This window comes from Lottia gigantea (assembly GCF_000327385.1).
Source record: "Lottia gigantea unplaced genomic scaffold LOTGIsca_26, whole genome shotgun sequence".
Taxonomy (NCBI): Eukaryota; Metazoa; Mollusca; class Gastropoda; family Lottiidae; genus Lottia; species Lottia gigantea.
The window spans coordinates 2,384,838-2,411,524 of NW_008708797.1; the positions used below are offsets into that span (position 1 = coordinate 2,384,838).

The 26,687-nt window shown below is 29.1% G+C and overlaps 1 protein-coding gene across 1 annotated transcript in view; it reads left to right on the plus strand.

Annotated features, from left to right (window-relative positions):
- The window catches only part of LOTGIDRAFT_160876 (hypothetical protein), a gene marked incomplete at both ends in the record, with an annotated part of 47,847 nt that extends 24,536 nt beyond the window's left edge, over positions 1-23,311 (plus strand). The window contains 44 exons of the mRNA XM_009056055.1: positions 685-824; positions 1,249-1,365; positions 1,645-1,797; positions 2,168-2,335; positions 4,248-4,367; positions 4,498-4,623; positions 4,792-4,956; positions 5,744-5,866; positions 6,155-6,307; positions 6,592-6,753; positions 7,035-7,192; positions 7,406-7,505; positions 7,826-7,957; positions 8,272-8,358; positions 9,700-9,813; positions 10,101-10,202; positions 10,515-10,610; positions 10,953-11,012; positions 13,054-13,167; positions 13,392-13,478; positions 13,743-13,817; positions 14,047-14,178; positions 14,402-14,535; positions 14,730-14,859; positions 15,200-15,322; positions 16,779-16,891; positions 17,169-17,322; positions 17,441-17,584; positions 17,998-18,079; positions 18,251-18,320; positions 18,473-18,581; positions 19,022-19,096; positions 19,964-20,100; positions 20,207-20,288; positions 20,442-20,555; positions 20,748-20,823; positions 21,115-21,278; positions 21,401-21,482; positions 21,664-21,751; positions 21,952-22,066; positions 22,249-22,343; positions 22,568-22,691; positions 22,871-22,948; positions 23,267-23,311. Of these exons, the coding sequence (XP_009054303.1) occupies positions 685-824; positions 1,249-1,365; positions 1,645-1,797; positions 2,168-2,335; positions 4,248-4,367; positions 4,498-4,623; positions 4,792-4,956; positions 5,744-5,866; positions 6,155-6,307; positions 6,592-6,753; positions 7,035-7,192; positions 7,406-7,505; positions 7,826-7,957; positions 8,272-8,358; positions 9,700-9,813; positions 10,101-10,202; positions 10,515-10,610; positions 10,953-11,012; positions 13,054-13,167; positions 13,392-13,478; positions 13,743-13,817; positions 14,047-14,178; positions 14,402-14,535; positions 14,730-14,859; positions 15,200-15,322; positions 16,779-16,891; positions 17,169-17,322; positions 17,441-17,584; positions 17,998-18,079; positions 18,251-18,320; positions 18,473-18,581; positions 19,022-19,096; positions 19,964-20,100; positions 20,207-20,288; positions 20,442-20,555; positions 20,748-20,823; positions 21,115-21,278; positions 21,401-21,482; positions 21,664-21,751; positions 21,952-22,066; positions 22,249-22,343; positions 22,568-22,691; positions 22,871-22,948; positions 23,267-23,311 (5,018 nt within the window). The remainder of the gene's footprint in view (positions 1-684; positions 825-1,248; positions 1,366-1,644; positions 1,798-2,167; positions 2,336-4,247; positions 4,368-4,497; positions 4,624-4,791; positions 4,957-5,743; positions 5,867-6,154; positions 6,308-6,591; positions 6,754-7,034; positions 7,193-7,405; positions 7,506-7,825; positions 7,958-8,271; positions 8,359-9,699; positions 9,814-10,100; positions 10,203-10,514; positions 10,611-10,952; positions 11,013-13,053; positions 13,168-13,391; positions 13,479-13,742; positions 13,818-14,046; positions 14,179-14,401; positions 14,536-14,729; positions 14,860-15,199; positions 15,323-16,778; positions 16,892-17,168; positions 17,323-17,440; positions 17,585-17,997; positions 18,080-18,250; positions 18,321-18,472; positions 18,582-19,021; positions 19,097-19,963; positions 20,101-20,206; positions 20,289-20,441; positions 20,556-20,747; positions 20,824-21,114; positions 21,279-21,400; positions 21,483-21,663; positions 21,752-21,951; positions 22,067-22,248; positions 22,344-22,567; positions 22,692-22,870; positions 22,949-23,266) is intronic.
- Positions 23,312-26,687: the final 3,376 nt, after the last annotated feature.

Genomic DNA, 26,687 nt, shown 5'->3' on the forward strand with positions numbered 1-26,687 from the left:
CTTGTCACATGATAACCAGCGTTTATTTCCCCATAATGATAACAAGATCCACATTCATTCCTTATATTTACATTGGTTTAACTTTTCTGATAAAATACGCTAAAATGTTCTATTTTTTAATTGTAAAAATACCCGAAACCGATGTCGCTTAATTCACAGATATCTGTCAATCAAGTTCACCGACCCGCCCCTAACAATATAGTTCTATAAATAGACAGTCTTATTTGGATGATAGAATTATCAAATATTTATTATTCCATTGAAATATTAACAACAATTGTAAATTTAAATAAATTGTAAAATTAGATTAGACTCTAGGTAAAAAAAACATGGGTCAATCCTTGTTTTCGTTTTCGATGTATTCATACGCCTTATTGTCACGTGACAAACTACAGTTATTGGAAAATAAACGACGGTTTGGCTAACTGGTTTATTGAAGGGAGTGATAGTAGAAATGTAAATATAACTGAATGGAAAACAGTTTTGTAAAAGCAGACTACTGAAATGGCTGTATACTTAACATATAATCTTTTTTTTGGCCCCTTTTCAGCAAGCTTTACTCGTATTGACTCTTACTTAAATCAAGCTGTGCCTGTGATGGACTTAATCATAACAATACAGTTTTGATCATGTTTGTGCTTAATTATTTGAATTGTAAATAAACAAGATAACATGCATTTACAGAGAAACAACTAGTGAAGAAACAAGAGGCTATAGATGCACCGGTAGAAGGTGAAATGAATATAGTATTTACTATGGAAAGACCAGAAATAATACTGATAGAAGATCAACTTAATCCTGACACTACATCTCTTATATTAGATGTAAGTTAAATCATATATAAGTAAATCATAATTCCATTTACATGGTATCATGCAATTTGATTGGATAACAGCAGTCACATGCATTCGGTTTCTGTGTAAACAGAATGTAAATATAACCTCCTTAACGGACTACTTTTATCATTGAGTTTGATTTAATTATAAGGAACGACCTGAACATATTTTCATTCCTTAAGTACATCAAGTATAGAAAATAATTACAAAATTCTTATATAAAGTTTATTTCCTTGCATGACATTTAAACGACATTTGGAGAAAGTTGAATGCCCTATCAAAGTTATCAAGTAGTTTATAAGCTAACAACAGAAAAATTGCGATACTGACAGGGAGTAGTAATGACTTATTCAGAATAGTAGACACACATTTGGATTTATGAATTTTATTGTCTTTTTTTTTTTTTTTTCAGACTGAAATTTTCTTTAAAATGAGACAAACTCCAGATGTTCAGACAATGCAAGCTGCTATTAAAGGATTACATATAAAATCATGTTCTTATAGTAAACGAGAACTACCTGGTATTAAAGTAAGTTTTTTGAACAAAAATGAAAAATTATTTCTTTTCAGTACCAGAGGAAGAACCAAATGTAGGTTACATTATAAAGTGATGTAGATGCAGATGAAAAAAATGTCATATGTTTGAAACTGTGGTTTAGTCTTGAGAAACATTAATTAACATATTAAAGGAAGAGATATTTATATAGTTTCAACCTAGAAACTATTTATTGTCTTGTATTTGTATTTGTTCCAACTTGTTACTGATAAAATATATACTTTAGTAAAGCTATTGAATTGTATATTTTAGATTCTACCACCATGTGATATCAACCTAGTTAGTAGTGCACCTCATGGTAAAGATCATCATATGGATGTAAATATAACTGATATTATATTAAATATATCACCAGCTACTATTAGAACAATGGCTGCTGTAGCTAGTGGATTCTCAGTTCAACCAGTAAGTTTATTATCAAATATTATCAATTTTGTCCTAATTTGAAGAACTGGTGTAGTTTGTGGGAATGCCTTACATGGATCTCATAATAATCTCATTTATTTTTTTTTTAATCCATTGAATAGCTGCCAAATATATTATGTCATATCAGAGTTAACTTTTGTATGTTATAATGATATCTTGCAGATACCAAATGTCAGTGTAGAATCATTTTATTAATATATATTTACTTATTTCTTATCATTACATCTGATGACAACACGTGTATATTGTGTTGAAACGTTATGTGCCCAACCTTATTAAAGAAGTGTGTTATATTCCATAATATTGTCTTGTGTTTTGTTATACTTATTTCTTACTTATTGTTTTGTAGAGTGAAAATGAAAAGAGTAACCAAGAAGTTATACCAGCTGATTTGTGGGCAACAAAAAAGGTGACAGAAGACTCACATTGGTTTACAAAACTACCACAAAAACCAGAAGAATCTGAAGATGACAGGAGTGGTACACCATTGAAAGGAGAAGGTGATAGATGTGAACAGGTTGGTTTTGATTTGTATTGCCCAAATTTCTGGTCTGGTATCATTATTAACAACTTCATTGATATTTTAATATTTATAGCTATTCTTACAGCTATTCTTACTCCTTGTTATGCCCAAAGTTTAATTCACACTTTAAAATTATAAGAAACCATTTTATGTATGTAGCTTAATTTCTGACCATCACTTGGCACTTTTTATAGGTTGAAGGTCAATTTATTCCATATCCATTCCATATTGATCACTTTGTCTATCATCTTGTCATCAAACTTATTTACAGGTTGCTAAAGTCACAAGAAAAGAACAGGTTAATTTCACGCTATTTTTCCTCTAAATTTTGCACTTGCCATTACCTTTCTTAGCATTCTGACACATTCCTTTTTCTATAATTAACCTCATAGGCATGTATTATTAATTTCGTCATATTCTTCCTTTGGAACTGTATTGGTTTGTGTACATTTTTGTTGTTAAAGTTGAAATTAAACATTCTCTTTATTGTATGGAAGTATACTCAAATATACTGACTTATCACCTTGTAACAAAATTAGTGAAGCAAAAAATATATTTGATTCATGGGACAAGTTATAAGAAAATAGTTTTAAAAATATTGGGTTGTTGATTGCACTTTTTCTTGCTATATTCAAATGATTGTATATGGTATTGTTTTATGGTTTATTGTTTTCAAACTGTACAATTAATGATTATTGATGTTAGTACTGTAGTATAGTACTCAATCAAGGGTTTTGAGTTCTCAGATTGAAGGTCCCAAGCTATTATTTAAAATTAAAGTTAATCAGATAGTTGCTAACTTTATTCCTGTTAAATGTATAGTTGATCAGATGGGGAACTTAGGCTGCTATCTTAATAAGAAATTATAAGTCAGTAATTAAACTAATTCAATCTTTTGTTTTTTGGGATTTGTTGTTTGCCTTTTTATACGCCCACATGGAAATGTGGCGTCACCCCTATCCATTGGTCCATCCGTCAGTCCGTTCACATTTCTTGTAGGCGTGATAGAGGCTACTGTTTTCATCCGATCTTCATGAAACTTGGTATACATGTATGTATTGATGAGATCTGGGTCAAGTTCGAAAATTGGTAATAATCCGATGAACTGTTTCAGAGGTATTGGCCTTGACTTAGTAATAACAGTTTTTATCTGATCTTGAGGAAAATTGGTATGCATGTTTATATTGATGAGATCAGTAAAATCAGAAATTGATAATAATCGGATGCTTTGTTTCAGAGTTATTGCCCTTGACTTGGCTATTGGCTTGTAGGCACGATAGAGATGAAACTACATATGCATGTATATATTGATCTGATCTCAGTCAAGTTAGAAATTGGTAATCAGAGTTATTGCCCTTGTGTGTACAGCGATGAGACATTGTTCATGTTTGAATTTGATGATACTTAATGAACTGTTTCAGGTTTTTGCCTTGACTTATAGATGATTTTAATATTATTTGAAAAATCATTATTAAGCCACTAAAGATTTTGTTATCATTTCTGACAGCCAGTAGTGGGCGTATGTTACCTTGCCTGGCAAGCTATCTTGATATTTTCTTGGTGTTGTTTATTTGTTTTGCTGCCTTGTGCGTCATTATTTGCATGAGCTAGTGTGTAGTATATAGTAATCAATGTTAAAGTTAGAAGCAATTTTGTTTTGAAAGAAAATAAGTAAAGATATAAACAGAAGAAATAAAGACTGACTGTTTAGTTGAAATATCCTCAGGATATAATGATAATAAATCTTCTTTGGTCTGTTGATATTTAAGCATAAATTGTTTTTAGATTTGCTTTTTGAGAAAGTATTAATATGCAAATAAAGAAATACAAATGTCATAGTTATATATTTATGTGTATTTAACTATATATCAATGTAAATAATGTATATTATTGTTGTCTATTATAGATGATTATATCACTATCATCATTAGTAATAAAATTAGAAGGTGGTGTAGGTAAACGTACTGTACCACTATTAATAGTAGAATCATCATTTCAAGGTGAAGTTAAAAACTGGAGCTCACAGGTAAGTAAAAAGTACACAGCATAATTGCACTGATCCACAAATAAAAGAAAAGCAATGTGATTAATGCTCAGAACACATGTGAATTTTACAGATTTGTACACTATTGATTAATGAATAATATTATTTGTAGCTGTATGTAGACACATCATTAAGTTTGGAAGTGGCATATTATAATGAATTATTAGCTGTATGGGAACCATTATTAGAACCTGTAGTTAAAGATAGTAAAGTACATCGCTGGGATCTCAATCTAAATGTAAGTATTATTTACATATTTCATACCTGTAGTAAATTTTCCAAAAGATAAAATTCATAGAGTGACATCATGTGTTCTAAAAGGGTGAGCATGATCTAATATGCCACAGTATGATGTAATCTGGATGGTGAATCAAGAGTGTAATAAAGATGTTTGTTTTATAATTAGGTTGTTGCTGCTGATGATAGTATTATACCAGTAGATCAAGAAGAAACTGATGTTGATAATATTGTTCTACCACCACCTAAAATGACTATCAATGTTAAATCAGTTGATAATCTCAATATAACTATGACCAAAACATGTTTAGAAGTACTTGGTAAACTAGGAAAGGTATGTCCATCATCTTAATTTATAGATAGAAATTTATGAATTTGAATCTTAAAAGTGGCATTGTTATGGCAGTTATCATAAAATGTATATTACTGGAAGTCAAAGAATTTTACAATTTCACTTACAATCTTGTAAAAACTTCGTACAAATTAGCTACATGTGTAATGATTAATGTTTTTATACGCCCACATCTCTCTATGTGGACATATATTGTCGGCACCCCTGTCTGTCCGTCGATCGTCCGTCAACATTTGCTTGTAAACTAGATTTTTTGATGGAATCAAATGAAATTCGGTATGTGTATACATATATAAAACGAAGATCAAGTTCGAATTTGAGCTATTTTCGACCGCTAGAAGCAGAGTTATTGCCATTGCCCCAAAATCTTGAATATGCTATTACTCTTAGTTTTCAACTGATTTTGATGAAACTTAAAATGGATGTTATTGGACCTTAATCGAAAGGTTTGAGAACGTTTATTAGGCCTCTTACGTCAGTTTTGAGTAGTTATCGCCATTTAACCTCTATACAGTAAGTGCTTCTATCAACATCAATTGCTCGTCAGCACTCTAAAAACTAGAGTGTTTGAAGGAATCAAATGAAATTCGGTATGTGTATACATATTCATGAAACGAAGATCAAGTTTGAATTTGAGCTATTTTCGACCGTTAAAAGCAGAGTTATTGCTATTGCCCCAAAAACTTGAATATTTACCATCCGCATGCCGTGGTGGGCGTATATGGCTGTGGTCCACTATCTTTATGTAATGTGTTTGTTTATATTTCAGTCATTTAATGATGCCTATAATCTAGTCAAACCTGGAGCACAGAAAGATGAAATTACAAGTCCTTATGTATTTAAAAATCAGACTGGTTTAGATTTATTATTGAAGTTAGACACAACCTTCCAGGTAAGCAAACTTTCCTTTGCGATAGATGTTAAGAAATAAGACAATTTTGATTTTTGAATGGACAAATAGTTTAACAAAGAAAGTTATTATTATCTGATCTTACTATTTAGAATCAGACCCAGAGCTAGGAAAATTGCCAAGGCATTGTTTTTACAGATAGGAACAGGAAACTATGCTAAACCTGTGAACATTTTTAGTAAAAATAACAGTAAAGTGATAGAAGGTGAATGAGATGTATACTAGTTTTAAAAACAAATTTATTGAAGTGAAATACTATGTATTTTGTAGAGTCCTGATAATTCATTGAGTGGCCGTGTAAAGTTAGCTAGCGGGGAGACATTACCTACCTATGAAAAACCAGGATCAGTCATGTCTATGTCACCTAAAGCTTCCGTTATTAAAGCTACACAACAAGGTGTAGAGAAAAAGATCATCTTCCAGGTAAATTTGGCTTGATACTTTGGTATTGAATCTGATGAAATTTACAAGATATATGAAATATGTCTTGCTTATACAAAATATTGGATGTTTTATGTAACAATTTACCATCTTATATCTATTGCCATATTCAAAATCTATCGACATCTTTAACAATAGAAACTTTTTTAAGCCTAATAGTAATTTTAGATCTGAAATGTTAATTTTGATTTTTGATACCATAACAGTGAACTCTGAACTGAACTAGATAACCCAACTTATCATTCTAATGTTATTGTATTTTTTAGGTAGAACAGTTTGGAGCTACAAGAGAATTGGTCATAAAGCGTGCTGAGAAGAGATTATTTCAGATAAATCAACGTTCACATTCTGGTGATATGTGGTCTATTGTATGTTGTACTGATACTAATGTTGGTCAGAAAATAGTCTCATTACGGTCAATTGTCCAGGTATGTATTTCGATTCAAGTGAACATAGATGAGTGAAAATTTGCATAAATGGCCATGTTTCAATTGATAGGCCATTTTTCATATCTACCTGTCTGACCTGCATCAAGAACTTGACATCATTGATAAATGAAAAAGTCTGCCAGAACTGTCATCCTCCCATGGATTATTTGTTGTGCCACAAGTCCCTGAAAATTCCATAATTATCAGGTAAATCCTGTCTTTCTTTTGGCTACTATCATTGAAAATAGTTGTTATGAATATATTTATGTTATATTTTATAGATCTGTAATAATCTAACTATGCCAGTAGAAATATTATATAAAGGTGATACTAAATTAGAGACTTGTGGAGTAGCCTACGAAGGAGAAATATTTAGTGTACCATTAGCAGCTGTATATAGCCTTCATGGTGAATTATATTTTAAACCATTAGATGGAGAGTAAGTGATTTCATGCTTCTTATAATCTAACAATAATGTAGGGTTGTATGTAGACACTGCTGTAGCTCAGTGAAAGTTTTCCCTTCACCAAATGTACTGACTGAACAGCTCTGATAAAAATTAGCTTAATGGTGGTGGCAAAATGTTTATGATTTTTCATAAAAAGTTTTTGTACAAGTTATTTTAAAGTGATGTCAATTTTGTATATTCCAGATATATGGACTCAGAAAATGGTTATAAATGGAAGAATGCTGGTGATATGAAACAAATTTGCTGTAAGAATGCACCAGGACAACCATCATTCTATTTTAATGTAAGTATACCTTAGATGCAAAAACGTTTTTCAGCAATAGAGATCGGGCTCATTTCAATAAGATTTGTGTTGATTCTTTGCACTGTAAAATATTCTGATTGTCAACTGTTTTTTATCATTTTCAATTAGTTTGCTATATTTAATTATACTTAAAAACATATACATTCAACTTTACATGAAATGTTAAATGTTTCATATTGGTTGTGAGCTGACATCATGTCAATGCATGACAACAGCATCAATATTGGCATCACTTCTTACCTGAGGCAGATTCAAATTTAAGTTGTAACTAATAGAAGAAATTTGATTTTGAATTTTAGGTAAATCCTACAGTAGAAGATATATATTTTGAAGCTAGTAATGATAAAAGTTCTAAATGTTACATGTTAAATTTACATCCTACAGTTATATTACATAATTTACTACCAATGTCTGTAAAATATCAATTAGAGGTCAGTAATACATTCAAATATCAAAATACAGAACAGACTTGATCTATTTTAACTATCTTGTTAAATTAACTGTGACTTGTCCTGGAAAAGATTTTTTAGCTCAAACATATGTTTTTGAATGTAAAATCAGGATAAGGGGTTATTTGTTTGACAACTGGTGATTTTTGATGTTTATTGGTTGTCTTTGCTGGAAATGTTTACTGGAGAGGAAAAATAACAAACCTGTGTTTGAACCTTTGTAAGATAATGGTGGTTTTATCTGGAAAATTGATATACTGTTCAAGATATAGAATTTTAAATCTTCTTTTTTACAGGGTTCAGCTGATGAGACAACACTAGAAGATGGTGTGAATGTTCCATTACATCATGCATCAGTTAATGATAGTACCTTGGCATTAACTGTAAGTAATTATTTTTCTCCAAAAATATTTCTCAGATTTTTTGATTATAAAATACCAAAAATTGTTGGTTTGATGTTTGATGTGTTCAACAAACATGCATATCCAATGAATTTTTGCTGTGGGAAATGATCTGTTTATGGAACATTGCTTGACATGGGGATTATTTTGTGTTACATTGACTGTTATTATGTCATATTAATCCATTTCATTGTAACATTAATGTCATCATCTTCATATTAATTCATTATATTAACAGCAACCTTTGAAGATTGTGGTATGTGTTTAAATCCATTGATTATGTTACATTTTATATATTATGTTTATTATAATAATTAAGTTATCATAATCATGTTATTTTATATATTATGTTATTACAGTAGTTCAATTGAAGCATGTGTAATGAACTTCCAAGATTTTTTAATTGTAAGCTCACTGATAATATTGATATAAGAGGATCCTATAAGGCTGTAATTATTTTGAATTAGCTATCATTTTAGTTTAAAATAAAAATTTTACCAAAGAAAATTGGTAACAACTAAATTTGATGCTGAACTGAAAATTGCTAGGCTAAATTTAATACTACTTGGAAGCTCATTCGATATCCATATTATATTTTATTTCAGCCAGTGCATGATTTACTGGCATGTTATATTTGTAGATATGCTGAATTGAAAAATATTTTCTTTAAATTGTTGTATTTTTATACATGTTGGTTAAGGTTTTAATGTCTAAAATATTGATGTAGTTGGTGTATTAAATTCCCTAATTGATAAATCAGTTTTTACTGTGTGTCCAATTGACTGTAGAAAATCTAAACTTTTATGAACAGGGGAAGGTATTTGAGCAATCTGTTAATATATAGTTGTGAAAAATATAGTATAGCCTTGACTTTATAACAGAAATGTCTTGATTAAGCTTGAATCTAGATGTCCTATATGATTTATTTTACCTGAATTTCATTGAAATAAGTACCGGTATATAAGAAATATTTGTGTATTATATTTAGATTATAGGTATAGTAAACCCCATGTAGTATCCTATGATTAGTATTTTGAAGAATATGTATGGCATGACGTAGAGTTTAGTAAAGAAATGAAACTGTCTATATAATATGTTTATTGATAAACTATCTCTATTACAGATTCTCTCTTTGTCAATTCTATATGTAGAATGATAATGTTAATGAAGTATTTGCTCCTCTACAGTTAGTTACAAATGTTTATGTGCATCTTCCCAAACAAAGACCTAAAAAGTGTTTCAATATAGAATAACTGATATTGTGGGAGACTTTTCATGTTCATTATCGAAATCCTTATTATGATATACATTTGTTTTTTGTAGTTACCAAATTACCGTGGTCGAGATTGGACTGGAAATCGTGTTTTAAAACTAGATGTACCAGAATTATCAGTGTGGACTATTGAGGCTTACGAAGGCAGTACTAGAATAACAATGGTATGTATCTTATATTAAACATTAATGACTGGCCAGGTTTAAATGGTTGCAATTTTTAAAGGTTTTACATAAATTTAAAGTGGATGAATTTTACATTCTATATCAATATGAACAATATTTAGTATTCTTGATTGATTTAACTCATAACACAGTTTAATGATTTATGATAAACAAAATGAATTATATCATTGGAAGTGATATACAAACTATAAAATGATCATGAAATTATTTATTCCCATTTGTATACATTGCATATTACCAAATACCAAATTGAATTTGTATATTAGGATCTTGGATTACATTGTAAGATAAATAATGGTAGTTTTGATGTGACAATATTTAGTCCATATTGGATGATCAATAAAACAGGAATGACCTTATATTATCAGGTAAGTAACTAACTTTGATAATTTTCATATATTAACTTAATGATTGTGTAGAATATGAATTATAACATGATCTAAGAGTAATTTCTTCTTTTCTTCAGTGATTAAGCCAATGCAATGCATATTTAAGTGTTATAGAGAATTTGTAATGTGTGTTTCCTTTATCAATATTGTTTATAAGACACATAGTATCATTACATTGTTTCTGGACATGAATGTACTGTTTTGTCTATTGGATGAAGCATCCACTGGATAATGATATGAAAGAGCTCTAATGGTTTCTTAGTCTACTGATTTGACTATTTATTTGTACAGGGTTCAGATTCTGATGAAAGTATAGAACATCCTCCAATATTTGATGGTTGTATATTATTTGCCTATAAACCAAAATCACTGTTTAGTAAGAAAAAGGTATGTGTTTGTTTCTATATTATTTATTAGTTTATATTTTGTAATGTTAATGTATTGTTTCTAATTTCACATGATACAATTTTATTTTATTTAGTGTTAAATAATTGAAATGTTAAATAATTATATCCATTTTTGAACTTTTGAAGCAAAGTAGATGATTTTTTTACATGATGTGAGGGTAATACTGTAGTTTTCAATATATTATATTTTATTTGGTTGTACTGTCAAAATGACAGACTTAGTTTATGGTGAATTACTTCGATGTCCACATTTACCCTAATCGAATCAACAGCCTGTCATGAAACATAAGTAAATTAAAATTTGTAATCTTGTGAATCATAGAAAACTGAGAAATCAGATGATAAAAAGACTAAAGTTAAAGAAATGAAACAGAGTGGTAAAGTATGTACATATTGAATGGAGTGTTTATTAGACCACAGCATTTTATTAGTAGATTCAATATCATACTGTATATACATTACTAGACACTGTTTTTATTTACTAAATGTTGTATATAGTATCAAATATTTTATTGTAATATTCTAATAGTGAGCGACATATAATTATTTTGATGAACTTCTTCTACCTTACTATGAAATTACTCTTGCTTAAAACTCTACACCTATTGTTTGACACCAGAGCATTGGTGCTACAGGGGGTAATATCGCAATATAAAGAAAGAGGGCCTCATGTTGAAAAATTAATAGCATCTTATTCGACTTAGAGTTTTCAAATCTATTTCTGACCCTTTACTGGACATAATACAAAATATTTGATAATATTAATTGTATCCTGGCGTAAATATTGTGATATATATCAAATTGAGGCTTCAGGAATCGTTGCAGCCATTTTTGCAAGCGCAAGTTTATGAATGCTAAAATCTTAAACTTGTAATTATTTGACATCTGATTAAGAAATGTTACAGTAGAAATATTTGATACGCTACGATGATTTGTTTTGATTGGTTTAATAGATATGCCTATCTGTAATATATACATGGTCAATATGCGGAGTTTCTTTTCTATCATTATAAATATAATATATGACTATGCAACATAGATGTAGTGGTTATTTTGGTTTACTAATGGGGAAAGACAAAAATATGCTTTGGATGGTTATCTTGAAGTAGGTTTTTGACTTCTATCAATGATAAAGAGCATTTGTGCACTAGAGCTGATATTAAGTTAATTAGTTTACCATTTTTATGTATGTTCATGATTAGACACAAGTTATGCCAAGGCTGATTGGAGGAACACATCTTAACTGCTTTCTCATTAGATGTACATGCTTTTAGATTCAGCATGTTTCTAGGAATGTCTGCACATAATTCCATCTTTTTCCAGTAAAAATATTGCTGTAACCTTCTTTGTTGTTGCTCATTTGAAAGTGGCACATCATTTTTCTCATGACACAGTTTATTTGTGCAAATTCTTTTTTGAAATATTTATTTAGTAAACTCATATCTATGATTTCAATAAAATTCGAAAATGTCCACTTATGTAAACTTGTTGAAAATAAAAAATTCAAGATATGAGGGTACTAATTAGATTGTTAGATACCATACATCATATTTCTTGTATTAATGATTTAGTTTCAGAATAATAGAATGCTGATTTCTTTTAGCTTTCTTTCTTTCTGTTTTAGTAACAGCATCATTAACAACTTATAATGTTTCATTATTGTATTATTTTAATATCATGATCATTATAAATTCATAATCATTATTATTATAATCATATTCATGCTAACTATAGAAGAAGAGAATAGACCTATGTCAGGTATCTGGTTATGTCAAAAACAATTTTTATTCCAATATTTGAATTCTGTATTTGATGATTATAAATATAGCATGATTTTTGGGAATGGAATATAAGAATTGTAGTATTATTAAAAAGATACAGGATGTCTTAATCTGAAATTTTTTATGGTGATGGAAATTTTACCAATTAATCCTTAGAATTTTAAGAAAACATATTAAATATATAAAATTGCATCTTATCCTATCTTTGAGATCAACCCCCAAAAAATAGAATGTCTTATGACACTTCTTCTTTCATAAATTTTCAGGTTTTAGGTTTTGGAGAATAATTTTGAATTTTTTGATGATATTTTTCCCTTTTTGCATTTTTTATCTTTTATCTTGACTAAAACTTGGTTATGATTTCTCAATGATGTTTTTATACCATCAATGTCTCCTTTATGATCAGTGTGTTTATTCTTTGATGCAAAAATAAATAAATTCTAGTCTAAATTATTGAAAAATAAAATAGGTTGATCTAATGGAAAAAAGTTAATCTTAGTTTATTTTGATGTGTTTAAGTACTATGATGTATTTTGTTTAACTTAATGAAATAGTGACTGATGAAGGACAAACAAGAGGTTTCTCTGTAAACTTACCAGATAATTTGACCTCCAATATAACATGTTATTTATATTATTTTAGGCCCAGATGAAGATTGGTAATGATACAGAATGGTCAGATAAATTCTCTCTAGATACAGTGGGTAGTTCTGGATCAGTTCAATGTAAAAATAAATCAACTGGTAGACTGTATGAAGTAAGTAAAATAATCTTGATTGTTATTATCATCGTAGCAAGTTTTTGCTCAACTCATGTTGTCGTATTTCCCTCGGTCCAGCTCATACAAGAAACAATTTTTGACAAGCACAATTAAGCGAGAAGTATTGCTCTCTATCTTTGATTTGGCATGGGTTATGGTATATCTTCATTGTAATTTTTAGATACTCTGTTTCAGTGGAATTGTTGTACAATATTTTTTAGGTTGGTGTGAATATCTCTATAACAAGTTCTGGTTTAAGTAAAATAGTTACCTTCTCTCCATTTTATCTTCTACTCAATACAGCTGATGTAAGTATCTTCATTGTTTTCAATATTTACTTTTTCGAAATAGAAAACCGAATGAAGCCCCTTTCAAAGTTATCATGAATATAGGACATCTAATACAATAGTTATCCACCATGATGAAAACTGTCTTTCAAATGAAATTGCTGGGGCTGATATTATACATCATTTTTAGTGTTTGAAATCCTCACAGACCAGCCAATGTCCGTAGTTAAAAGTTTCTTTTTACTTTAGATTTAAGATAATAACTCAGTCTGTTTTATTTCACAGTATGTGATACAGTGTGCTGAAGTACAAGAGAAATCAACACAAGATGTTACATGGTCTGATATACCACCACAAGGGGTAAGCATGGGGTATTATGTGATTGAGTAAAATAAATGAAATAATTAACTCAAAACTCCCATCGTAATGTCGCAAGACTTTGTCAGATAATAAACTAATTGTTAGCCATTATCAATGTCATACTTTTCAATTATTTGATGATCTTATGATACTAATCTGATATTGTATATTGCTGTGGGATGGTGTATGATATGCATTAATGAAATTAAAATTAAAACTCATTTTCCAGAGTATACCATTCTGGCCTGAACAAGATGTTAAAGAAGTGAAATTAAAGGCGAGAGTGTCTAATACTGTAATAAACACTACACCTTTCTTAGTTAATAAAGCTCATACAACATTGATGAAACTAGAAAATGAGGTAAATTCTTATCAATTCTTCTTTTGATCAATATTAACTCTGTATTAAAACAATGATTAGAGGTGAAAAGGTGATTACTGGCTTATTATCACAGAATATTTATGTTCTAGTGAGCTTAAATAGAAGAGATTCAAGAAGAAAAATCATATAGATATATCCATAAACTAGTTTGTTACAACTGTAATGGTTTTAGATATCAGTTAATATATTTTTATCTTTTTAGTTTGGTGGTATACAAGTAGAATGTAATGTATCAGAATCAGCAATGGTAACTAAATTTAAAAGTTATAAATCAGGATTTGCTACTGTCAATATTGTTAACTTTACATCTAAAGGTGTTGTTCATTATAACCAAAGGTAAGGATTTTATCAGACAATTGTACTTTTAAGATTGATCATGTGATATCTGAAACCTTACAAAATCAAATAGATCTATGTATAGAAAGATGGTAAATCTGACATGAATTCAGATACTGATTTTTTATGCTTTTTCTGTGACCCTTTTCATAATGTATTTATTTTGATGGTTATTTTCACTTTTTACTTTTTAGTGGACATTCATTAATCCATACATTAAATAGTGAAGAATCATGTTTATATACCTGGGAAGATGCATTAGGTAAATTAGAGTTGATATGGAGTTGTGGTAAAGAGAAAGATATGAAGAATGAGCTGACACAGGTATTTACTACTATAAACACTGTATATATTTTACAAAACGAAATATATTGCTCTTAAACCTCTTGTTTATGGTCATCCCAAAATGTGAACAAATTTATTTGTATATTGATTTGAAACAGAAACAATAGTTCCCTCTATTCTGATTTTCTAGATTTATTTGTGCATATTCACCAGTTTCAATTCAAAGATTTTTAGGCTCGCAGTTTTTACTTTTGAGCAAATTTATGACCACTCAATATTGACAGCAATGGAGAACCAAATTTGCTTGTTAACATGCACTGTATTGACACTTATTTTATTAATAATTTTTATTTACAAATGTTGTACTTGTTATTTGTAGGATGGTATAGGAGAATTCTTCTTAGATAGTGATACCAAGATATACTGGGTGTCATTTTTAGATGGTATGCAGAGAGTGTTATTATTTACTGAAGATCTTGTCTTAGCAACACTAGCTCAACAGGTAATTATTGATTCTGTGAACCATCATACATTTTCACAATGAATCAAATGTATCCTATTTCAAGTACAGCTTTTATCAGATGTACAGTTTTATCATTTGTATTTCTAAAAAAGATTAATATTCAAAATTACATGTAATTACATGTATGTACTGAAATAGTCTTTAAGATGGTATACCAACAATAAAATTGTCATCAAGATCTACTTAATTTTATTCTTGCCAAGAATTTAAGTATAATTTGATTGTATTAATGACGTGACAATACCAGCTTTAATCTTGAACCCATGTAGCCTTGAGCAGCTGAAAAGCTGATACAGGACATGTGTCTGTCCACTGATAAATGAACAGACAACTGATATAATGAACAGCAGAGTTTCTTATGCCTGTCAAAATTTACCCTATGGACTATGGTACAATGCATTGTTTATGATATCCCAATTTTAAGCGCAAATTATGTGTAATTTATGAAGAAATATAATTATGTTAGATATTTTACTACTAATATACAGCCTAGATTAAGATATGTTAACAAGGTTTGATTTCTTAATAATTATTTTTTTCAAAATTAAATTGTGGTGTTGGTTTATGGACAACAATTTTGTCTTTTCCAGTTTTCAAATGATACCCTTCATGCATTTAGGATTGGGTTAAATTTTCATTTTCATTATTATCAAGACTAGATTTTTAAACTATTAAACTTTTATGATTCCCTTTTAAAAGCTTTTTCGGCATATTGCAGCCATCCCTGACTATGTACTGAATTTTCATGAATAAGTGGATTATTTCAAACCTTATGAAAATATCTATTTTTCTTAGATTGTTACATTCACTCATATGTTTTTTATACCATTTTGATCTATGTTGTTTAAGATAAGCCTACTGAGTTTGTGTGTCTAACTGGACACATTACTTTGACAAATATTGTATTATACTCCATGATCTTGATCCTTAAGAATTCAACCAATTTGTTAAAAATTTGTGGTTTCACAAATATGTGGAGAGGTGTCTTGTTTGTACATGATCCACTATCTTGATTAATTGCATGAAATTCTTCTATTTCCTTCCTCACCATACCATATTGCTATAAATTTTTACTGATCATGCATGCTCAATTGAGTATGAATGTCCAAGATAAGTTATTGTCTATGTGGCCATCAAATGAAATCAAATAGCACTCAATAGATACAATTCAACCAAACAAATATATCAACATTGTCAGGTCCATGGATCCATTATGAAGGTATAAGGATCTACAATAGATTAATGATAACAACTTCTTATTTCATATGAAAATATGTTTTTACTGATTGAATTTAGTGTGTTATATGCCTGTGTATGTGTTGTGAATTATATTTGAAGAGTGAAGTGACACTTTATCCTATTGCAGTTTAAACTTACACCAAAGCTGTTTTAGATGTTAACCAGAATTTGATTTGATTGATATTATATTTTATAGGCTGGTGAATTAGAAAGAATAGATCAAGAAATTAATCTATCTATTGTTGGAATGGGATTCTCTCTAGTTAATAACTATACACAAACAGAAGTTGCCTTTATGGGTATCACAAGGTAAAAATAAACTTTGTTGAAGTTGTTGAGACATTTATTGTCTGTGCACTAGTTACTACTCTCAGGGCTATGACAACCTCACAAGCTCATCGCTTGAATAGCACACTGTGTTTGAGTGAAATGACTGTTCTCTCAATGACTATACCAAAAGCATCAGTTAAGATAGGACTTGCAGAGTAAGAGTGAAAAAATGTGTGCTCAGACTAAACTAACCAACAACAGCACAATGAAATCATCTTAAACAAGTGGTAAATTATGGCTAAATTTATATTTTTAGTTCTGGTATTATTTGGGAAGAGAAGAAGAAGAGATATAAAGGTTTAAATTTAAAAACTACTACCATATTAGAAACAGCATGGCAGAAATATATATCAGAATTAGCTGTTGGTCATAGTCCACCAAGTAGATTACAATTAGAAAATAAAATAGAGGTAAACTATAACTGTTAATTATAATGATAACACTATTTTGTAATGTCCTGTTATATCAATGTTGGGTTAAAGAATTTGATCTTTTGTCAATAATTACCATTACCATTATTTATTACAGGTTGATTTCTCTAATAAAGATAAATTAATGATGTTAAAACCTAATAAAAGGGAAATTAAGAGGAGTTTTATTGATGGGATCTGGTTACAGTATAAAGTATCATCTCACCAAGTTCAATTTCATGCTAAATTAAATAGATTACAGGTATATAGTTTTCTGTATTTAATTAGTAAGAATGCTTGCTGGATACCAGAAATAGAAACTCTCCACCATTCTTGGTGATGTGGGTTGGAAAGAAAATTGTTGTGTAGATCCAGAATTACTCTTTGAAATAAATTCACTATATAAACTCTAGAGAATTTTCAATTGCTCCAGAAAGGAATTGTGGTTCTTATAATACCATTCCTCTCCAAAATACTTCTAAGGTTATGATGATTATTGATCTGTTGGGAAGGAAGTTTTCAAGGATGTCTTTGATTCAAATAACACTCAATAGAATTGTGACCACCATCAATCTTCAGGTCCTCACCATAGTCCTAAGAGAGAAAACTGTTGAGACCACAATATGACACTATTATGACTGACTTAAAATAAAATATGATTTTGTTTATTTGCAGTTTGATAATCAACTTAATCAAGCTATATTTCCTACAGTCTTATCACCTTTACCTCCACCTAAATCAGTAGCAGCTGAAAGTGGTAAGTTATTATTATTTTTTAACTTATTCTCTTTAGATTGTTTATGCATTCTTATATTCTATGTCCACCTGTCGTGTTGTAATATTTTTATTTAATGCTTATATCAATAAAAAATTTATATTGAAAACGTTTATTGAATAAAATGTAAAATGCTATAGTGTATATTTTCAGTTCCTAAACCATTTATTGAAGTTAGTATGATGCAAAGGAAACATGAATATACAACTGTTTCCCAAATAAAGTAAGTATTTTTGATAATTCAATAATTTATTTTTTTTACATGAAAACTATGATAATCTTGTACATTTTAAAAGGAAGGAACGATTCAAATTAATGCTTTGTGTCTTGGAAAGAATTGGATGAAAATTCATCATACTGTTTTTAACATTTTAGATATGCCAAGGTGTTAATTCAAGAAATGGCAGTTCATGTAGATCAAGGATTTTTAAATGCTGTATTAGAATTATTTGCTGCTGATACACCAGTTTCTAGAGAACAGGAGGTAAGATGATTTGGTGATCTACAATAAAATGTCACGAATAATAAAATTCCAATATTAGAAAAACATATTGGCAACATTTCTTAGGATCAAGGATATTTTTTGCAATTCTGTTCTAAAATATTGTTAGTTTCATCTCGTAAGATTTTTTTTTTTATAGCATAGTGATCTCAATAACTTTGAATTTTTTTGTCTCAGACATTACGAGGGAAGATGAAGACAATAGTTGATACTGACATTCTAGTTGACTGGTGACATGAGTTACATAATTGAAATTGTTTACTATCTATTATAGATTAAATTATTTAAAGAAGATGAAAAGATTGTAGATTGTGAATTATTAGATGTTATTGGTGTTACATTATCAGAAGAACAGAAGAACTTCTATGATTATCTACATTTCTCACCAATTAAGGTTAGTATGTGATCTAATTGTAATACAGTTTTACATATTCTGTTTGGTATGTTTTTTGTCAGTAAATCACTCATTTGAAGATCCAAGAGCATTTCTAAGAAAGGTATGTGTACAAATTTAAATAAATGTCTAGAGCTGTATTTTCAAGTTGGTTTGTTATACTATATTATGTTACATATATTTCTGGTTTGTGTGTATTCAATGAAGGAATGAAGGTCGATGTATAAACAGAAAAAACCTGTGTACACTGTATAAATCTGCATAGCGGTTTATACATAAGTGCACACAGGTTTTTTTCTGTTTATACATTAATATACTGAAAATATATTCAGGTCATTCCTTATAACTAAATCAATTCGAATACATGTTTAAATATTTATAAATACATAAGATTTTAACATAAGGTTAATGAACTAATACTAATAATAGAGACGTCCTACAGAACAGCCAATCAGCAATAAGTAGGTCACCTATTTGTAGTCTACTGTCTACTACATGAAAGTTGACAGAGCCGCCAAATTGGAAGTTCAATAATTGAAAGATGAGTGCTAAATAAGTCCAGAATTCATGATATTGTTGGAATTTGGAGTGTGCACTTTCGAGGGAATTGGAAAATACCTTTATCATTTGTCGATTTCGGCTCTGTTAACGTTAGAAGGAATGACATCGACGCCGTGTAGTGGCCATATTTACATTCCGTTTACACAAATATAAACCGAATTCACATGACCACTGTTATCCAATCAAATTGCGTGGTACTGTGTAAACAGAATTGTGATTTAATTATATTAAAATAAATTGATTTACATAATTGATTATAGCTGAATAAATCTATATTTCCAGAACTTGAAAGTAACTCATCTCTCAAAAGTATATTATTCTTTTCAAATTCTCATTATATATGCTGATTTGAAGTATACCTGAAGTATGATGTATGTTGAGTTGATTGTATGATATTTTCCTATTGTAGATTCATCTTAGTTTCTCATTACAAAGTGGTAGTAGTGGAGATGATGGTAAACCAACAGAAATCAAATCTGATGTTGTTAATGTGTTCTTACAAAGTGTTGGTGTTGTTCTAACAGATGTACAGGATGTTGTCTTTAAGTAAGTTCATCATTTAATAAATTGTCTTCAATACAGAAGCTCAGCTAGAAGTTTTGTCCTGTAATAGAAACAATTTTACATTTTAATGTGTTTTTTTTTTTTTTAGATTAGGATATTTTGAAAGAAATCATAAATTTTACAATCAGAGTCAGTTAACCAATGAAATGACAAGACATTATGCTGGTCAGGTAAACTATACTTTTATCATCTATCAAGAGTTAGATTTTCAAAATTTATCTCTTAAGATATAAATATTTCAAAAAATTTTACATTTTACGTTTCACATTAGGTCCTATCAGTTGTGATTTCAGACATATATTCCTTGTTTCTTTATATTATAGGCTATTAAACAGATGTATGTATTAGTATTAGGTTTAGATGTATTAGGTAATCCATTTGGTTTATTACGAGGTTTATCTGAAGGTGTAGGAGATCTGTTTTATGAACCATATCAGGTAAATTAAGATAGTAACATCATATTAAATTTGAGCATGTTTACCATTTCCACAAGAATTATAACAACTCATTGGATAGATGGCACTGGAGAGATTACACAGCTTAAAGTATTGTTTTTAGTGACTTATTGACCATATTTGCCAGATGAAAATAAGACTGTGCATTAAATTAAGACATTTTTTTTCAATTAGGGATTAATTCAAGGTCCCGAAGAATTTGCTGAAGGAATGGTATTAGGTGTTCGTAGTTTATTTGGTCATGCTATTGGTGAGTTTTATTTTCTTAACTAAAATATGAAGAATTTAATCTTGAATTCAACTGTGAATTAACGCCCTTCATTTTTCTGAGACCAGTCACTTCACTGACTGTACAGTAGTTGGTTATTGAAAATATCTGGACTAAATCTAAACTGATTAGTCCATTAAGGTGCAATAAAGGTGGAAAATGTCTTTTCATGTCTGTCTATATCAAACCCATGCATCAAAAATGAATGCTGAATGAATCAAGAAATGATTCTATATTTACGTGAGAATGAAATATATACGTTAAATTTTATAGGTGGAGCAGCAGGAGCTGTATCTAGAATAACTGGTACAGTAGGTAAAGGCTTAGCAGCATTGACTCTAGATGATGATTACCAGAAAAAACGACGTCAACAACTTAACAAAAAACCTGCTTCAGCTAAAGAAGGCTTTGCTAGAGGTGGTAAAGGATTGGTTATGGTAAGTGAAAGTTTTCATTATGTTCAAATTACATTTTGTTCTTTGTAAACCTTGGATAGTTCATTGTTTAACATACATATAAGTTTATTTTCTAATTAGAGTAAATGTTATGTTTTATAAAGGGTTTTGTTGATGGTGCAGCTGGTATTGTAAAGAAACCATTAGAAGGAGCTCAGAAAGAAGGTGTTGGTGGATTCTTCAAAGGTAAATGATGATGTTTATTACATAAATCTATTACATATATATCTTACTGACATTAACTGAAAAGTATGTATAGTTTTATGTAAAAATTAGGCAGTGCATAAATGCATTTTTCTGTATAGTGATATTGTTTTTAGTTGTTTTATATGGACTATATTAAGGTGTGTTTTCTGTAATCTTACAGGTGTTGGTAAGGGTTTAGTTGGTGTTGTAACTAGACCTACAAGTGGTGTTATAGATTTTGCTAGTAGTTCATTAGAAGGAATTAAAAGGTTTGTATTGACTGTTTACTAGAGGTGTTTTTTGTACTAATTACTTATCACTGATAAAGCTGTCATGGTCTCTAAAAGGAATCAGTTTTGTAAGATGTAACAAGTGTCAGACTTTTCTATGATCATGAAATTATTTGTTATTTGGACTTAATACATATGTTGATTTTTGTTATTGATTAAGAGTTATTATTTGTTTATAGAATAACTGATATGAGTGATGAAGTTAGAAGGCTACGACCACCACGAAGATTCCACAATGATCAAATTATACGTCCTTATAATCATCAAGAGGCTGAAGGGTATGCCATATTACAGGTAGGTTTGTAGAGTCTGATTCTACATTTAACTCTGCTGCAAATTTTGACTTTTACCTTTTTGATATTAACTGTTTAAACTATATTTCAAACAAGGTCTTTTTGGAAACATGCCTGTGATGTCTTCATTAGTTCTATCTGGTGCAAAAAAGCCTTCATTTCAGTTCTTTTTCTCATTTTTAGGAAACAGAAAAAGGTAGATTTGCTTCTAGTGATGAATATTCAGCTCATGTTGTAGTTAGTAAAGATAAGAAAATTGTATTTTTAGTCACTGATCTGTAAGTACCAGAAAAATTATTTTAACTAACTCAATAGATACTAATAATGGAATGTATTCGTAGCACTAGTAATAGATAAACAAAACCATTATTAGTCTCCATTCAAATTTACATTGATTACTTACTTCTGATGTAAGACCATTGTAATATTACAGCACAAATTGCATTCAAAACATACTATAATTTACAAAGATGATTTATTTTGGTGTAATATTGTATTTTAGACGACTATTATTGGTAAAGAAAGGTGAATTATTTGGCGTCTGGGATTGTGAATGGTCGTTTGAATGGAAAGAGTTAAATGGAACTCCAAAGAAAACATCAAAAGGATTAGAAATTATATTAAAGGTATTGCATTTGATCTGTGTGTAAAACATGTATATATATTTTTACCTTTAGAACAGTTGGTTGAAGGCAAGGTACTGGTAAATAGATGATAAAACTGATGATTATTTTTTTTATTTTCTGTGGAATCATCTGTAATTTTGTTTACAATAATTCAATAACCATTGATTTTGTGTTTTTAGGAAAAGGAAAAGAAGTCATTTTTTGGTAGTAGTTCAAGTAAAAAAGAAATACCTGTATCTGATCATAAAGTGTTAGATGTAAGTAGACATGTAAAGGGTTTATAAAATTTATGAAAAACTATTTTTACTCAAAAAGGCTCTTGTTACAGCTTGACATAAAATAAATGGGTTGCAGGTAAAATAAACAAGCCTTCTTCTATTATAACCTGAAACCTTGTACTTATTTAAGATTTCTTTGCAATTAAAATTATTTTATTTTATTCATAATTGTATTCATGTGCTGATAATATATCATGGTATTTTCTGTCACTGTAACAACAGTTTTTTCATGCCAATTTGATCAAATACTTCAACTTGATTGAAATTCATGTCTGTAATTCCTTTTCTGTATTTCAGTGGATAGTAGTTCATATTGAAGAAGCTATGGCTAGAGCTAAATAAAGATTATGTAAGATGAAATCAATATATATATGTACAAGCCTGCTGTCTGGTGCTATAAGTGCAATGTATTTTATGTATCATTATACAGTAGTTACTTGTATAAATAATCATGCAAATCTAATTTTACTTTATTTGTTTTCAAGTTGATGTGTTTTTCTAAAGGATTGTTAACAAATATTTTATACGGTGAAACATTCTTTTATTAACTATATCATATATTATTGTTTAAAATAATACTCAAGTTAGTTCATTATTATCATGGTATGTTTCATTTGTTGTGATTATTTGTATTTTGTTATACATGGCAGTTCAAAATTATAAACAATAACTAATTTAATATTTAAAAAACAATAAATTGATTTCTACAAGCTTTGCATACATTGGATTTCCATTTTCTTTGACACAAGAGGGAACTGAATCTAGTTGAATCTGTAAAAACAAGTAACAGAATTTTTGCAAAAGAAGAATAAATTCCAATTGAGTTTCATATAGTGTACCAACTTGCATTCCATAGTATACATGGATTTGATTATTATATCATTAATGATGTTGAGTGGGTTTTGTTTTTGTCTGTTTTGTTGTTGTCTTTTTTGTTATTTACTTTCATCTACTTACTTGTTATTTCTTCGTTAAAGATTTTACTTTGATTTCTTAATTTGTGATGCAAATGATAATATTCTGTCCATTTTTGTTATTTTCCCAGTTTTGATGTCCCAACCACAATACAACTGCTGTTTAATGTAACTAATTGTTTTATTATGTTTTTATCAATCTTGTAACACTTAGAACTTTCATAATTTTACTCAAACAAAACGAGCTATGTTGTCTTTGAGAGATATGCCAATCTCTTTTGTAGATTAGCTACACTTAGGTGTATCAAAAGGATGAGAATGTTAACAGACATCTAATCATAGAAGTTTCTAGTAAGTCCTTGGTTCTATAGGGTACATTAGCAACCTTATAATATAAAGTTGTAACTAGTCCAATATTACTACTGATGCTGTGACATCAATGTTGATACTACATGGTAATCTTCTTTGTCATATATTTCCTTCTTTAATCTTTTAACAAAACAAACTATTAATCTTACCCCATTTGAAATGAAATCCTAAAAATACAAATATCCCTTTTTACGGAATTGATTTCTTTTGATAATGTATTTTAATTCTGAAATAGAAGTACATAAGAATGTTTTCATGTTTTCCTATGGTATATCAGTTTCTTTCTATCCATTGACATTCTTAATGATGCCTTACGTTGTTGTTTCAATTTCTTCAACTGTATTTGCTATGGTTAGTAGTGATAATAAGTAAAATAATGCTTATATATTTTTTCTGTTTTTTTCAATAAGCTTTCGATGTCTAATTAGCTGTAGTAATTGACCTATGGAATAAAGGTTTTATCAAATTTTTTTGTGAAATTAATTCTTTCCTATGTATTAAAGGGATTGTAAATAGTGACGTCATCAAACACTTAGATTTAGTGGAATTGCACGAACCACAGACATCTGATTGAAAATTGGAATGGTGCAAATTGATGACAGATACATGTGGAAAATTTAGAAGACCGCTTTACAATCACTTTAATATATATCTATATATACAGAGAAAGTATAATGATTATTTATCTTGTACAGAGAAAGTATAATGATTATTTATCTTGTACAGAGAAAGTATAATGATTATTTATCTTGTATGGAGAAAGTATGATGATAATTCATCTTGTACTGAGAAAGTATAATGATAATTTATCTTTATGTTGTTCTGAGAAAGTATAATTTATCTAGTGCAGTGAAAGTATTATGATGTAAAGACATTACCCTTAAACAACTAGCATCAAAATGAACTCCAAGCTGTTATGACACATATTACATTTATTATTAATACAAACATTTTAAATATCTATAGGAAATATGTACATGTAAGAAAGAAATGATTTCTTAATATTTGATTGATATCATAGAAAGTGAAACATAGTTAGCCAAATATAACAAGAGGAGTCATACAGTATTAACTGCTAGTTATTTTCTATCACAATTAGTAAGTTCAGAAGGCACAAAACATCACAAAATATCATTCATAATTATATAATATAGTTCAAGTTCAAATGACTGGAATACATAATAGTCATGTTAAATTGAGATCATGTAAATATGATTTAAACTATGAATCTAAAATTTCTATATTTAAAATATATCTTTGCAAAGATGATGCTTAGAAAAGATACACTTAATGGCAATCAGACAATTAAATTTTGCCATATATGTATTTAAAATGGACAAAATTGCACAGGAAAATAACTTATTGCTTCCATTCTTGTTAAGAATATTATACTAAATAAAGGTATACTAAATTATCAGATATCACAGTTTAAATGATATCTATATTTCTAATATGAGTTATTTATATTCATAACAACTGTATCACAGATCATGATATATGTCAATTGTAATAATTATGGTGTATCCTTAATAGAGCAACATTGAAAGTTCTAAACAAGTCTTTAGTTCAGGAAGCCCACAAAAGCTTACAAATTGTTCACAAAAATGTTTGGGAGTGCTATAATCTTATCAAAAAATAATTTAGCTTGGTATATGGGAATAATAATCATCCCCATCTATAGATTGCCTTTTACAAATAAACATATAACCAATGTGATGAAGACAAGTTGTGAAGAAAATAAATGCCATAGTTTAACACATGGAACTAAACTAAATTAAATAATCAAAATAAAAAATTAACAATTTAAAAATATATATTATAAATACATCGACTATATTACAAAAAACATATATTAAAAACTGATAAAATTTTATTGATGTGGTACTAGTATTATTGTGAATTTTTGATGGTCATATATGTTTTCTACAATCTGAATTAATTTTTCAATGTAATTTATAATCTCCACATAACTATAATTTGAATACCCAGAGTATCTTATTTAACATTTTGATAATGGAATAACACTGAGCTGCCTAGCTTAATTTAGAATGATATTATCAACCGTCCTTAGCTCTTTTCCACATTTTTACCCTGGATATATGTTTTTATCACACTAAACTTTCATAGCAAGTATTGCAATAATGATAGAAACAAATTGAATTATATGTGACCGAATTTCTTAAATTATCTCTTCTCAGGATGAAAAACACTGAAAGTTGCCAATATTCTGAGAAAGAAGTCCATTATAACAAATAGTGATGGTTTTTGAACTTAAAAAAAAACAGCATATCTCAACAACTACAATTACTATCTTTCTGTTGTGGTTGACGTGTATCTTCTCCTAATTTCACTGGCTCATTAGAACCAAAAACGTCTGTATTTGAGTTATGTTCTATGATATTAAAGCCTGCAGTAGGATTAGTTTCATAAAGTTT